At 55.9% G+C, this 14826-nt stretch overlaps 6 protein-coding genes and 1 non-coding gene across 7 annotated transcripts; 2 read left to right on the top strand and 5 right to left on the bottom strand.

Moving 5' to 3' along the window:
* Positions 1-73: 73 nt before the first annotated feature.
* On the bottom strand, positions 74-2825 carry B0T26DRAFT_720990 (uncharacterized protein). The gene has a single exon (XM_060442514.1). The coding sequence runs from the start codon at positions 2355-2357 to the stop codon at positions 390-392; it is 1968 nt and encodes a 655-aa protein (XP_060292567.1). The 5' UTR covers positions 2358-2825; the 3' UTR covers positions 74-389.
* Positions 2826-3403: 578 nt separating this feature from the next.
* B0T26DRAFT_859922 (uncharacterized protein) lies at positions 3404-4422 on the bottom strand. Its single transcript, XM_060447732.1, has 3 exons — positions 3963-4422; positions 3648-3893; positions 3404-3589 (listed from the first exon to the last, which is right to left on the bottom strand). The coding sequence occupies exons 1-3, from the start codon at positions 4102-4104 to the stop codon at positions 3432-3434; spliced, it is 546 nt and encodes a 181-aa protein (XP_060292566.1). The 5' UTR covers positions 4105-4422; the 3' UTR covers positions 3404-3431.
* A 2475-nt stretch (positions 4423-6897) lies between these two features.
* Positions 6898-8152, bottom strand: B0T26DRAFT_720985 (uncharacterized protein). Its single transcript, XM_060442513.1, has one exon. It carries the CDS (start codon positions 7970-7972, stop codon positions 7349-7351), a length of 624 nt encoding a protein of 207 aa, XP_060292565.1. The 5' UTR covers positions 7973-8152; the 3' UTR covers positions 6898-7348.
* Positions 8153-9151: 999 nt separating this feature from the next.
* Positions 9152-10085, top strand: B0T26DRAFT_720983 (uncharacterized protein). The gene has a single exon (XM_060442512.1). It carries the CDS (start codon positions 9162-9164, stop codon positions 9930-9932), a length of 771 nt encoding a protein of 256 aa, XP_060292564.1. The 5' UTR covers positions 9152-9161; the 3' UTR covers positions 9933-10085.
* A 662-nt stretch (positions 10086-10747) lies between these two features.
* Positions 10748-11617, bottom strand: B0T26DRAFT_653008 (uncharacterized protein; the record flags this gene model as incomplete). Its single annotated transcript, XM_060438415.1, has 2 exons — positions 10748-11089; positions 11273-11617. Coding segments are annotated over 2 exons (687 nt in total), but the record flags the coding sequence as incomplete, so codon positions are not given.
* Positions 11618-12407: 790 nt separating this feature from the next.
* Positions 12408-12489, top strand: B0T26DRAFT_t214. Its single transcript has one exon. It is a non-coding gene; the product is annotated as a tRNA-Ser (tRNA).
* Positions 12490-13659: 1170 nt separating this feature from the next.
* Positions 13660-14453, bottom strand: B0T26DRAFT_678704 (uncharacterized protein; the record flags this gene model as incomplete). Its single annotated transcript, XM_060440262.1, has 2 exons — positions 13660-14325; positions 14400-14453. 2 exons carry the CDS (start codon positions 14451-14453, stop codon positions 13660-13662), a joined length of 720 nt encoding a protein of 239 aa, XP_060292562.1.
* Between the last annotated feature and the right edge of the window lie 373 nt (positions 14454-14826).

Raw genomic sequence — 14826 nt, 5'->3', positions numbered from 1 at the left:
TCCAGTCTCAGAACAAAGTTCACATAGGCTCCAACTCGTTGCACGACTACAAAGATGCAAAAAAATAATCAAGCTTCAGCACGGTTGGTACGATTGCGTTATGCTGGTGAATAATAATCATTTTAGACTGCGGCGGGCGTTGATTGCACCCGCTGTCTTGGTCCCTCAGGCAGGGAATCGTCTCTCTATCTTGTGCCAAAGGTCTCTCCAAAGAATACTTGCTGGCCCAATGCCCGTCTGATGCAATATTTAGTTCGATACTACAGGAAAGCAGTTAACACTCCAGTACGCTGAAAGTGGGAAGCTCCACCCCGACTCGTGCTGCTCTAGCCCCGCTACAACGACACAACGATGTGAAACAGCACCAACATGTACCCAGCAACTGACACTCACGCCCGCCCGGGCCGCGCTCTACCGTTGCCCGGCTTGTCCTTGGAAATAAAGAAGCCAATACGTCCCGCACTGATATCCAACTCGACGCGCTGAGCGAGCGGCCGCTCCGTAATGCCGCGCGCCGTCATATCCGCCACGACGGCGGCGGGATCAATGGAGCGGTCCCTGGCGAGGCGGAGGCTGGCGAGGGCGGCCATCGACGCGCCATATTTCGAGTAGCCGCGGTCCATGCTGGCCTGCACGCAGCCGCGCAGCACCTCGGTGAAGCGCGCCTGGGTCGGGATCGTCACGCCCATCTCCTTCAGGAAGGACGGGAAGTCGTCGATCTGCTGCAGCCGCCGCACTTCGGCCGCCATGTGCGCCGCCGCGGCGAACGGCGCGCCGCCGTGACGCGTGAAGAGCTCGTCGCGGAGCTCGCTGAGCGACTTCTTAGTCGCGCCGCTGCTCTTGGCAGCAGTGGCGTCCGTTAGCGATGGCAGCGAGATGCTGGGCCTCGCGGCGCGCCGAAACAGCTCGGAAAACATCAGCAGTCGGTACGAGGTCCGGGACCCCTCAAACGTCTTCTTGAGGCGGTACTCGCAGACTTTGGCCGGCTCCAGGTAGGCGAGCTCGGCCATGCCGGCGCCCCTGCCGTCGAGCAGCCAGACGACGTTGCGCGTGATGGTCTCGACGACGATGGCCTTCATGAGCTCCTCGGTCGGGTCGATGTCGCTGATGAGCAGGGCGATCAGCAGGTAGCCCAGGTTCGGGTGGTCGGCCTTGCCCGTCTTGCCCGACATGAAGGACCTGATCATGCGGTTGGCGTCGCGCACAATGTCGCGGAACTCAGCGGGGCCCGTGGGGCTCGTGGCCAGGCAGAGGAGCAGGTGGAAGAGGTGGAAGTACGACTCGATGGCCTTTTCCGAGGCGTGGCGCAGCGTACTCTTGCGCGAGTAGCCCCGCACGCCGTTGCTGCGCTCGAGGTCGGCGTTCAGGCGGACGACAATGTCGTTCATGAAGGCGTACATGACGGTGGCCGAACCGCCGGTGCGGGCAAACTGGGATATGGTTTGCAGCGAGTCCCGGACATCGGCCTCGACGCGGCGCCAGTGGCCCGGAGAGATGGGCAGTGGCAGCCAGTGTGTGAAGGAGATGTTGTGGACTGAGGAGCGGACGTGGAGGGTGTTGTAGGCTTTCTGCGACAGCAGGTCGAATTCGGACTGCAGCTTGGCCTTCACACCCCGACCGCCCGCCGACACGCCGACGCCGAGTTTTGTCGTCAGATAGTTCTCCTTCAGAACGAAGCACTGCATCTCGCGCATGCGCACGACATCGAAGATGGTGATCAGCTGGCTCAGCCTGGGCCAGGCACTCGAGAAGCTGACGAGGTCCTTGAACTCGAGCGACTCGACAACCTGAAGTAGCAATTCGTTAGGCAAGCCGTCGATGAAACACTTTTCGGGGCGTGCGGTCGTGGCCATGCGAGCAAGTGGGCTGCGGGCAGATGGGACGTGGGTAGACGAGGGTTCAGAGCCTTGCGACGAAAAGCCGCACCTGTCGCAAGCAAATGGGGTGCGTTGAGACTCTTCGGAAGACTGGGTGCGGTACCAGTCGAGGCTGACGGTCATACCGTGTTCCTGGTCGATGCTGGCGCTGTTGAAGAAGCTGAGCAGCTGGATGGCAATGCCCTTGAGGGTGTAGGCGGGGGTGTAGCCCTCGGTGGTGTTGAGGATGGAGGCGCATATGTATTCTTGGAAGACGTTGGGGTGGCGCACACTCGAGTCCATGCGGACGATTGGGGGGTCCAGGGGGTATCGGTTCGTGAAAATGACAGTCAGGTGCAGCGAGATCCATCCCTCGGGGGTCAGGACGAGGCAGGCCTCGTCGATATTGTCGTCGCGCGCATGGAGGGCGATGTTGGGATACGGGTCCAACTTGAGCTCGGCAATGTCACGTAGGAGACGCCCGCGCAGTTCCGTGTGCATTGCTACGCCGTGACCGTCGGGTCCCGAGAAGGGTGGATGTATCAGGTGTCGATGTCCAAAGGGGGTTATCCAACTTGTAGATATGCTGATTAGGTGTTGTGGGTAATTAATGATGTATGTTTCCCACCATCGACTAGGTAGGTATGGGTGGTATCCCAGAAGAGAAGAGAAATAAAAGAAGACACCAACAGTTGGTTAACAACAATAGGTGGGTGGGTGTTCTGCGGTCTGGGCTGGGCAGATTGAGGGCGACTTGCAAGTTGCAACTGCCTTCTCTGGGACTAAATAGCTGTGGCAATTTGCAAACTTGCAACGCGACTGCACTGCTTCGAAGTGTGACTGGAGGTGAGGACGGCAGGGGCCAGCTGCGGGGCAGGCAAGGCTCCGGGGTCTGTCATTGCCAAGCTCGCGTATGATGCTAAAAGGCTGTCCTCCATCGTGCTTGCATGGGCCAGAGTCAGATCAAAAGCCGGCACCCTGGCCAATTAGCAATCGGTTGTGATTTGACGGTGTGCATTCATTGGAAGCCCTACTGCATCGGTAGAGGCCGCCATTTCCCTAGCTCCACAACCTATGGGGTGCGCCTGCCGAGCCTGCCTGAGTCTCATTCTGAGTCACGCCGCGACGCAGCCTCACATAAGAAAGATAGCTTGGCAAGAGTCGTTGCTGCCTCGCAGTTGCTCAGTTGAACTCTTGCAGTTAACCATAACCCCGGCACTCGATTGCGTCTGTCAGTGCCGTTGCTGACAGACAAGCTTGTTTCCTTTTGAAACACTTTCAAGCATTGACACAAATACTTAACTTGGTAGGAACAAGACATCCAATCCCCAAAAGCAAATTGAATTCATAAGAGTTAAGTAACCAATAAAGAACTATTATATAACGACTGTATTCCTATGGCTCCTTTGTGCTGTACCTTCATTAATCAAGTGATTAGTGCTGCTAATCAACCACAACTTTGCTTCATAACTTTGCTTCATAACTTCGCTTCAGAACACACTCTCAGTCCCGCATGGACAGAGACACACTCACCAACCCTAAAACCAGACACGACAACCTGCTCTCCCACCGGGCCTAGAAAATCAAGGCAAGCACCCCGCCGGCGACGGCGCCAAGGATCTCGGTTAAGAGGCCCTTGATGGCGAACAAGAGGCCGGCCACGACCTTGTCGAGGCACTTGAGCAGCCCGACCAGCGAAAGGAGCAGCGGCGTAAGGTACACAAGTACACATCCTATTTTTATTAGCGTGTTGTTATTGACAGGCGCAGATGGGAAAAAGAAGAGACTCACCAAGGCCCAGCTTGACAATGACGACCTTGAGCGTAAAGGCAATCTCCCACACGAGGATCTTGACCTTGAGCAGCAGGCAGTCGCTGCCGCACGCGGTGCGCGCGAGCACGAAGTCGCGCTTGGAGAGCAGCGCCGTCGCCGCCGTCAGCGCGTTCGTGATGCCCTGCAAATCGGGGCCCAGCGCGGCGCCCGCCGCCGTCTGGTCGGCCAGCGTCGGGTTGCTGGGCGCCGCCGCCGTGGTCTTGTCTGCGCGGGTTGGTTAGAAACAGATGTGTCAGAGGCAGGGGTGGTGGTGATTGGGCAGTGTCGGCTTACTGATGTTGGCCGTGTAGCCCCTGATGGTGCTGGTCAGCTTGTCGAGCTCGTCGCCCTGCGACTCGAGCTGGCGCTCCGACACGAGCGGCGTGGCCATGGCCGACGCGGCGAGCGTGCAGAGAAAGACAAAGACGGCCTTCATTTTGGCTGGGTTGGTGGCGCTGGTCAAAGGGCTAGAATAGTGTTGTGGCCGAGAAAGGATGCTGGAGCTGGAGTTGCTGTGGTCTCTGGATGGCTTGTTGCTGCTGGTGGGAAAAAAGATGGACAGTGGAAGTGCCAAACATGTCTATTTATGTTTCTCTTCTCGCTCTTGTCGCCGCCGTTCTCGTCGCTTTGGAAGATTCTTGTCTGGTGCCAAACATAGATGCCGATGGCCAAGATGTTGCCGGCCTTCTATCCACAGTTTTCAAGTTATTATCCATCTCACGATAGTAGCCATTTCTTGGTTTTGTTTTTATCGGGCATGATTTTGCTGCACGATGACAACAACATGTTAGTGCTCCGGGAGGTTTGGACGTTGACGAGTTGGTTGACTTCTTGACCCAAGTTGCATCTCGACGATGTGGAATTAGGTGGCTCGGGCCTTCAAAGTCAAGCAAATCGGGGAATTTCAATGTCGATCCCAGCACACTAGTTAATGAATTCGATATGATGGGTGAGAAGCAAGTCATGGGCTGGGATGTCGGATACAGCCAGAGCTAACTAACCAACTACCTGAATACCTAGTAGCCATCCATCAACCACACCTGTATCTGGGCGCTTAAACGCCCGTGCTCCTCGCCGCCAGCGGAGCCAGATTTCCCGGAACCAGAGCCAGACGGATAGGGTCCTATGCCGTCCCTCTGCACAGCCATGTACGTTGGAAGCCACACATCGGCACCAGACCTCGGGGCAGCAGAGGCAGGCCATTGGCTGTGCCTGGAATCTGGTTCTATGCAACGTTGGAATGGCCCAACAATCTCGATACGATATATGTCTATGTTTCTGGGCTCATGACTCCGACTGCAGAAATTAGCATAGGCGCCTGCCCTCGATTCAGATGCAACGCAGTGATGTCATTGTGGGCAGCACGAGTAGATAGGCCTCAATCCATGCCAGTTGGCTTCTTGCCGACCTTTCTCCCCGGCCCATGACAGAATGAGCCGAGGGAGGAGGGATAATAGGATTGCAGCCGGCCCCAACAGGCGAGAATATTTAGATCCAAGTCGAGCTAATTGCATCCGGCCAACGCTGGCCAGTCTAGCCCTGGATATCTGGTAAACCGTAAACATGAACCGGGTTTAGAACCGTGCCTGACAGGGTCGCTGAGCGGCGTCTAGGGCCTGGGAAGACACGGGAAACAGAGGTGCCCGTGTCTTTCCCAAAAGACAGCAAGATGAGCACGGAAGACAGAGACGAGTTATGTCGGGACGTCTCCCTCACTCCATCACACCCGGAACTCGCCGTGGTACCTAGATTGCGGAACGGCTACGTCGATCCAAGGCACGCCGCTGGACACCAAATTTATCCAGGCACGGCTGGGATATTGCGCAGTGCGGGGAGATGGCCTGCGAGGCAATATCGACCGAATATGGGCTTGCATATGCACTCTACGCCGGCCACACAGGATTGGCTGTGGCCGACTTCATATGCCAAAGGCCGGCCGCTGCCAAGACGCCTCAACTCACACAGCTACTGTAGGAGACTAAAAATCTCGAATTCAACAGATGCATTCAATGCAGGAAAACTTGCAGAAAACCCCCCGGAGCCCCAAGCACCGGCCCTATTACTTGGAGGCCACAAAAGCAGTATAACCAGCAGCATAACCAGCAGCGGCTCACCGGCCGATAATTATGGCCAGATTTATACGAACAAAACTGCAGTAATTATCCCAGAGGAGAAGAAAAACAGGAAACTCGGACCATCCTTGGTCCCTCAGTGCCGTGACATCCGAGAATGAGGCCATGATTCGTGGACTATGCAGCCGTAGCCCTACTACCCAACTGACTCCTCCCCTGGCCGGCATCTCATGCTTGCCTACAATCCGAGCTCTTGTTGTATCGCTAGAACTAGTTAGGATCTATCCCGGCGAAAAATAGAGGCCCTGTCTGTTGAGTGTTGGGCCCCGGTCACCTAGTGCTTGTCCGGCGCCAGTAAACTAAGACTATGCACTGCCATTCTCGGCGATTTCTACTAATAATACGTTAAGACAAGCCATCGGTCAAGACCACAACCCAGTAGGAGGAGCTCTATCTGCATACCTTTGTTTGTAGATGCCGACATCGTGGAAACCTCACAAACATCTGACTTTGATTTGGGTGAATCCTTTCATGACGAAATGGTGCAGAAGTCAGTCTGCAAAAGGCTGTTGGGCGAGCCAAGAAAGCACGACCAGCCGGCGGGCCTTTGGCGTCCGTGTCAACCGTGCCTGCCACAAGTCTGGGCCTAGATATTCGACGGTATCGGCCGAGCGGCAGTTGAGGCGGCAATGAATCCGTCCAAGAGACGGGTCCGGGTACGTCGTGGTCGGAGTATTTTGTCCTTATTGGAAAGGGGTAGAGGTGGGACACGATGCCGAAGCAGGGAACCAGACAGTGGAGCCTCGAAGCTACCTGTGTATGTACAACCGATGTTACACATGTCAAGAGATTCCAACCAGCCAGCGAGGTACAGTTATCCCTAGTCTTACTGCCCGGTGCCCCAAGGTCTGTCTAGCAAGCAACATGCCCGCCCACAAGCCAAAATACAAACGATACAAGAAGTCTAATCACAGACTTCAATTTGTTGCAGTCCCTCGCCATGGCGTGGCCTGTTCAGTGGCCCTCGGCCTTGGCTCATTCATTACCGAGCTGCGATGACGACCGGAAGCGCCTCGTCAGTCAAATCTCGTCAGTCAAATCTCGTCAGCCAAATCTCGTCAGTCAAATCTCGTCAGTTGAATTTCGTTAATTGATATCCCAGAACCAATATCTCTACGTGGAATTGAAGGTTGATTAGGACGAGGTAGTTTCCCTGCGAAACCATCTAGGTAATTAGGAAAAACCGCAGCCAGAACCAGACTAACCATTGACTACCTAGGTAATTAATGTACATGTATAATCAAGGGAGGTAATTAGAACTATTCTTCAAGGGCCCCGTCCTCGTCTGCGCGCCAAGCAGACATAGACGGCAACGATCAGGGCGGCCAAGGGGATGCTGATGCCGGTGCCCAGAGCAATCTTGTCCGACTGGCTCAGACCGCCGCCGCCGCCGCCTGGGGATGATGCTGCCTCGCGCGTCGAGTGAAAAGTCAAGGTGGAGTAGAGCGTTTGGGACGGGCTGTTTCCGACGACCACGGCAGTGGTGAATGTGGTGCCTGTGCTTGTGCCTGTGCCTAAATAGAGAGAGAGAGAAGATAGCGCCGCCCGTCAGCCCGCAGAAACAAGGCCACAGAAGAGAACCGTCGCAGTAGCGGCCGCGACGGCGCCACAGACTGCAAGGGCCGCGAGCCGTGAGGGCGGTGGTGACCGACCTGGAGCTGCGCTGCTAGCGCTGCCGCCGGCGCTGTCGTGGACGATGGTGGTAGCGACGATGACGACGGCCGTGCCGCCGGGACTAATAGTCGACGTGACGGTTACCGCGTGGTCAGGCGCAGTGGCCGGCGGCGTCGGCGTCGGCGAGGCCAGAAGGGCGGTGGCGCAGTAGGCGTCGTAGATGCTGACCACAGACGTGTAATCAACGCTGTTGTACTGGCAGTCGGTGAAGATGCAGCTGCTGATGTACTTGGTGGCGACGGTCCGCAAATCGCCGCGGCAGTAGCAGAAGTTGTACCACGGCGCCGGGCAGCTGAGCCCCGCCCGCAGCCAGTCGTCCTCGGACACGATGCGCCGTGCACAAGCCCGCAGCTGCGTGTAAGCCGGCGAGTCCTGGATCGACACGGTCGCGTCCGCCTGCGCGGCTACGTGCTGCGCGGATAACATAGACACGGCCAGAAGAAGCGCCGCGATGCCGGTGGACCACCGCGCCGGCGCAGTCCAGCGAGCCGTGGCCATAATGGCGGGGACGTGTGTGGTTGTGAATACCGGCTGTGGTTGGCGATGGACCGGGTTGGTGTTTTATCATGGTTCTGACGAGAGGGGAGGAGGCTTTAGGGCCCCTAATGTTATTTTACGGCTGAGGTGCCTACCTGCAGTGCCTGGCGGGTAGCCCCCACGATTATAATTATTATTCTGGTCATTTGCTCCTCGAGTCAGTCCTATTCGGCGCTGGGGCGGCTGGCCAGCGCCGCCGTCCACGCCACGCCGTCGGATGCGGTTAGGGAAACGCCCTCAAGCACCATGTCAAGTTGGTCAACTTGTACCTAATACTTGAGAGCAAGCTCTCAGATTCCAGCTGCCCAGATCAGATCATGAAGACTGGCTGGAAGTTGCTTTGCTAAGTGTCACTTTTTTTTTTAGTATTGTATGGAAGTGTTTATATTCATCGTAGTATCTTTGTCCGTCTAGGCTTTTGTTTAGTAACTCGGGGTTCTCGCTGAAATTACATTACGCGCTGCGGCTGAAGATAAGAGGCGGAGGGTGTCACGAGGCCCGTGCAAGGGCAGGACAACCAGGTGCGACGAATCACGATGCATGCAATGACGTGCGTGTTAGCATCAACTTCCAGGTGGTATCCATCTCGGTTAGCGTCTTGGCCCCTGAATCCCTTCACGGCATCATCAGAATCAAATACCGCGACGAGCAGAGCCTCACTCTGCCTTCTCTCCCGCCTTTTTCATCCATCACGATGAGCGATTAATATTTTGTATGGTAGCTTTCATTCATCCCCTTCCTCAACGGTTGAGGGAATACCTCTCGTCGAGGTGTTACAGCGACAACCATGTTACAGCCTCGCTTCGGTCGCCCGCCGCTAGCCCTCAGAATACCCCTCCTCTTGGCAGCCTTTCTCTTCTCTCTCCCACTAGCAACAGCAGGCACCACCGCAGACAGCACAGAATATCGAGCCAGCAATGGGAAGCCCAGCGGCTCCGCGGAAGCCGTCGACACGGTCGGCCTGTGGCTCGGTTTCATCCTGCTGGTGGCCGTGTCGGGCGCCGAAACCGCGGCCTCGCTCGTGTGGACGCGCTTCCGCGTGACGGCCGACGGCACGCACCCGCCCGAGCTGTCGTGCCGCGTGTGCGGGCGCGAGATATTTGTGCTCACCATCGGCGCGGACGCGGCGGCCGAGATCGCCGAGCACGGGATGCCGGCGGGCTCCTACAGCGGCGCGCACACGTCCATGACCACGTCCCAGTGGGACGTGGTGACGAGCAGCCGCAGCACGTCGCACGGGTGCAGCACGTGCGGCGGCGCCGAGTCCCGCCGCACGCAGATCTACCACGGCGCCACCGAGGTCGTCATCGACAAGTACGCCAGCGTCATGCTGCTGCCAACGCTGCTGATCCGCCGCTTCAACCCCATGACCAGCCTGCAGGCGCCCTCGGGCCTGCTCGACAACGTCAAGGCCCTGCTGGGCCGCAAGGGCGGCAGGAACAGCCTCGGCCGCACGGCCGAGCACGTCGTGCACCTGGCCGTCGGGCTGCTGGACGTCTCGCTCGGCGTCGCCGGCCTCGCGAGGAACCCCGCAGCCCCCGAAGCGCTATACGACGCGCTCAGTGACCCGGCCGCGCCCATGACGTTCGATAACTACCTGACGCTGTTTCTGCTGTTCTGGTTGTTGGGCGCTGTGCTGCTGGTCTGCATGATCCCGCTGCGCAGCCAAAGGAGGAGCATCCAGATGTTTGGTTGGCCGTGGATGGTCGCCTTTGTCGTGGCTAGCCTGGCGAATCTGGTCTTGTTTGGTCTCGGATGCTGGAAGATTGATGCCGCGAGGCGCGCGGGTGCCGACTGGACGCCCATGTTGACTTACTGGATCGGCGGCGCGAGCGCCATCGGGTTGCCTATGTGTGGCGTGGACGTGTTTCATACGTTTGGCGTCGTTGGGTTGATTTTCATGCTGATACACACTTTTTAGACTCCTCGAACACGCCGTCATGATGAATCTGAACTCAACTCTAGACGTCAGCTTCTTCTCTCTTCTCCAAGCATTTAGATCCAACAAACAAGGATAGATACCAGACCAAATAGACATTTAAAACAGCCCGGGCCGTCGCTCATGAAATGGCCAAGAGTAAATCACAATCGTCGTAAAATTTCATTTTGTTTTCCCCGGTCGTAATTACCTACTAGATATCCAAGCCAAGATGTATACTCTAATCTTTCATGTAGACGTGCGTGTTTCCCTTTTCCCCTTTTGATTTTCCTTCCAAGTAGTTAACCATTACTATACCCAGGCCTATCCAATGTAAGAGAGACATAATCTGAGAAAACACGGCGTGCAAAAGTCAGATCTACCGTACATGCATATATATTTTCTGTCCGTGTTAAGGCGTTCCGGTGTGGTGGCAAGGCGCTAAATATGGCGACGAGGATGTTAAAGAGAAAAAGAAATAGACTTCAGTGACAAGTCATTTGTGAGTTGCCGGCCAAACTCAAGCTCTCGCCTCTATCCGGGTTTGGCAGGTGATAGGCGAGCATCTTCGGATGCACTAGTTCCTAAGGTGCCCTGGTTCCTGCAGCAACCCGTATTGTGTATCTGCCTCCGAGAAGCCGAGAAACCGAGACGGTCTGTTGGCCACTCAATCCCTTGTGCTCCTGTCCCCGATGTGGAAGTCTCATCAGAATATTGGTCCGCCAGCAAATCATGGGAGGGTTTCTGGGATCTAATCTGGCAGCCGAGAGGAAGTTGGATCGGGTGTTCCTCGCGAGCAAGCGACAAGATTCTTAAATCTAGTTGTCTAAGAACTGGAAGAGCATGGTGTTCTTCACGAGACACTCTTTGGTCCCTTGACACCCTAGCGCTTCCCGGGTTCGCCTCTCGTCCTGGCCTCGCTGCATGCTCACGATGATGCTGGCAGCGACGCTACAGGACATCTCCATGGGCGAGGGGTCCGCGTTAGGACTGCTGTCCGAGGTTGCAGACATTCGGTCGTGATCCGCGCTGGCAGACCACGAAGCATATCTGTCGGATGGGGCAGTTCTTGGATCCTCCCGCCCGTCGTTGGACGATTGTGTGCTCGGCCCGCTCCGCGCCGGCTTTGAAGTCGGCATGCCAGAGAATGGAGGCCTGTCCTGCGTCATCAGGAGCGTGTCGTGCAGCAGGTAAAGGCCGTTTCTGTGTGAGGTCTCCATGCCCGTGAGAGGGGGAGAGGGTGAGCCGTAGCCGTCGGCATAGTAGTTGATGCTGGCTCTCTCTCGCTTTATGCCCGCCACCCCATCAAAGCTGTCTCTTATCCTCTTGGCCTGCGCCTCGACGGGGCTCCCGGGAGGCCGATGCTGGAGTTGGAGTTCGAGCGGGTAGTGATGGCCGGTCGGGGGTATTGTTGGCTCGTAGCCCAAGTCTTCGTCGTCGTGGAACGAGTCCAGGTAGCGCTCGACTTCCGAGTTGGAGACGCCAGCCGAGGTGAGCAGCGAGCGCAGTCGCGAGTTTTGCAGGGCCACGGCTCGGGCTATGCGCTGCATCTCCAGCGTGGCCTCGACGCCACGACGCTCATACTCTTGGACTCTGGTCTGGAGGTTCTCGACAAACTCGCGGCGGCGGGCCCTAGACCGCCGTTGGTTTTCGCGCACGCGTGCGGCAGCAGACGTCTTGTCATTGCTCTTCTGTTAAGGGAGTGCCGACTGTCAGTTTCTTGCCAAACGTAAAATGCAAGAGATAGGTGGAGAAGAGAAGTAGGCACGTACATCATCACTCATAGTAGGCGGTGACAACTCGAAACTCGACTTGTATAAGAGATTTCTCGATTGAGCAGGCAGTGCAGTGGCAACGACAATAACAGCAGCAACGAGCCGGCGACATAATTGAGCCGTAGGTGGGCCTCGGCAGCGAGAGAAATCTTCAATCGCCTTATCGCGCTAGCATCTGGTTTCCCCTCCACTCCACAGTGGGGTAAAGAAGGCGATTTTTGGATTGGCCAATCACGGGCCTGCAGTGACAGGTCCCTGAAGTCCTGGCCGGGTGCATTAGTGAGCGCTAGCTATTGTTCTCCGATCTCAACCAGCGGCTGAACTCGACTCGGTCTCAAAAAGTTCAAATTTTGTACCCGAAAATATGCTCTTGCTAGTCGTAGCTGCTTCTGTATTTGTCTTCGTAGCCCATTCATTCGTTCATTGCTGTTGCTGCCTGCAGACAAGCACCTGGACTTGGGCTTCACAGCAAACCTTTCTGGTATTTACTCCGTAAGAAGATTCGTGTGCCAAGCCTGCCGAAGTTTTCTTCGTTTTCCAAAGGGTTTAGATGATGGATACATCTGCAGACTGTGGACCCTGACTTCGGTTGCCCGACCCCACCCGAGCATGCACAAAACTCTGGGAAAATTAAACCCAGCGAGGAGCAGCAATGCGGATGTCACTGATAGGTGGGGTTTGAGCCTTATGCCAACATCTAATTGGCGTGGTGGCAGAGTGGTCTAATGCGCAAGACTCGAAATCTTGTTCCTTCGGGAGCGTCTGTTCGAATCAGGCCCACGTCGGAAGTTTACTTTTTTATTTTGCTTCCTCCCTCGGTTCTCTTACTCCTACATGTACCGGTATGATCGGGGATAATCCAGAGACAACACAATTCCTTTTGCTGCCTCGTCATCAGTCAATGCAATCGCTGGATCTAGACTAGTCAGTCACCTCGGTTGACCCATCCTTCACTGACAGTTTTGTTCATATTTCTTAAACAAAAATGACAAAATACTGTTCCAAGTCTTTGGTGGCAGTATTATTCATCATCGCCGCCATGTAGTTAGCCTATGCTCCTGCGATAGTTTGATCCACGACTGCCTTTTTCAGTGAACAGAATTCACGTGCCGGCCGTTTCTGCGGATCCAAGGCTGCTGCTTCAACTGCGCCTTTGATATTTTTGTAAGTCTCAGAGTTGTGCAGTCTTAGTATGTTAGAGACTTGCTTGAGTTCAACACGTTGCACTCGGTCGTTAAACGACGTAATCAATTACTGACACGGACATCACGACGAAGAGTGAAGATTTATTGCTCTTACTCACGAACAGAACCGGGCCACCGCATAAAGACGCAGATTTGTTCAATAACCTTCGCGTCATTGCCGATGAGGGGACCGGGGTCGATTGGTTGCTGATGCCGTGACTGCATCGCCCAACTCGTTGGATATCAAACAGAGGTTTCATTGCTTTTAATGCATAGTGCTAGGATATATTTGACCACCAGGCAGATATAGCATCTACTGTATGTACATGGATGACATGGTCGATGTGGTGTTTGCTAAAAATGAACTGCACACTTTCTCTTAAGCCAAAGTTCGAGTTGTTGAATCGGAGTTACCTAGGCAGCATTTTGAAACCGAACAACAACAACAACAAACCCCCCCAGGGTTGCCTTTTTCTTCCCCTTTTCTTCCTTTACCCTTCTCCCCCTGCATCTCAAGGCCCCTTACTCTCAATGAGCTAACCGGCTGTGGGCGCGAGGTGACGACCCTACGGCCAAACGAACCAGAGAATTACTCCGTGCCTTGCAGTTGAGACGCAGGAATACAACAACCGTTCTATTACTACCAAGGTAATTTTATCTCCAGAAGGGCAGCAGAATATTCTCCAATGCAAATCTAAATTCAATCTCCCCCTCCGCCCATCACCACTTCTTTCACGTTAAACAGCACGATAGTCCCCGCGACGTTGCAGCCTACAGGTCCATGACCATCCACACATTGTTGATCTTCTCGCCGCCGGGGTAGACCCTAAACCCGACGCGCTCGTAAAAGGGCACGACCTTTGTGTTCTCGCCCGAGATGCCGAGGTGGATGCCCCTGCCGTAGCTGTAGCGGGGCTTGCCTTCGTCGTCCTTCACGTCCGCAGCCGACCGGCGCACGCTCTGGGCAAAGGCGTCGATCATCTTGCGGCCCCAGCCCTGGCCGCGGAACGGGGCGAGCAAGTTGATGTGCAGGACGGACCGGTAGGCGGCGTTGAGGGCGCGCTTGTCGGCGTTGCCCCAGACGAGCCAGTCGAAGTTGTAGGCCTCCTGGGCGAGGGCGTCGACGTTGAGGGCGGGGTTCCCGGTGGCCGGGTCCGCGACGGTCGACGGCTCGCGCGTGGCGAGCTGGCGCGGCACCGGCACGTCGGCGCGGCCCTGCTCGCTGCCTAGCACCTCGGCCACGTAGCGCGGGTACGCCTCGGCGAACGCGTACACGTCGGGCACCCCGATGACGTAGCCGACCGTCTTGCCCTCCCCGTCGTCGAGCACGAAGCAGTTCTCGGGGAATAGGTGCGTGAACTGCAGCAGCCAGAGATACGGCGCGGCGCGGATCCCCCCCTCGGACGACTGCAGGCTTGGAGGCAGCGTGTCCCGGCACTGGCGGTACAGAAAAAAAAGCGAGTTGTCAAACTCCCAGGAAGCAAAGTTGGACGAGAAAAGCAGATACTCACAATGAACTTGCAGTCCTGGGTATCCTCAGGCTTGAACGGGCGAACGAAGGCCATGGCTGCTGGGTGACTTGCGGGGTTGAAGGTGATACGAGATTGAATGATGTATCGGGGGTTTGGGCGTGCGCTAATGCAAGATTTTTGAGAAAGAAATAAATTTGGAGAAGGGTTCTGACCAAAAAGGGGTTGAAGGAAGGAAGAAGTTGGAGACGAACTCTTAAGTTTTGGGTTTGGGTGAGAATGGTGAGAAACGTCAAATTAAGAGCCAACAAGGTTGTTTCAAGCGTCGGCTTCCAGGGTCACTTTTGGTGGCTTATGGACCGCCGTGCCCCCTCACAACTTTCTCCGTCGGTGAATCAAGGCTAGCGCTTACAAACGGATGACAAAGCGCCCTCCTGCTAACTACCAAGATCCCTTCAGTTTACTGCAA

This window comes from Lasiosphaeria miniovina (assembly GCF_030549165.1).
Source record: "Lasiosphaeria miniovina strain SMH2392-1A chromosome Unknown B0T26scaffold_6, whole genome shotgun sequence".
Lineage (NCBI taxonomy): Eukaryota > Fungi > Ascomycota > Sordariomycetes > Sordariales > Lasiosphaeriaceae > Lasiosphaeria > Lasiosphaeria miniovina.
Note: the sequence above shows the minus strand (reverse complement) of the source record. Positions and strands in the feature narration are given on the sequence as shown.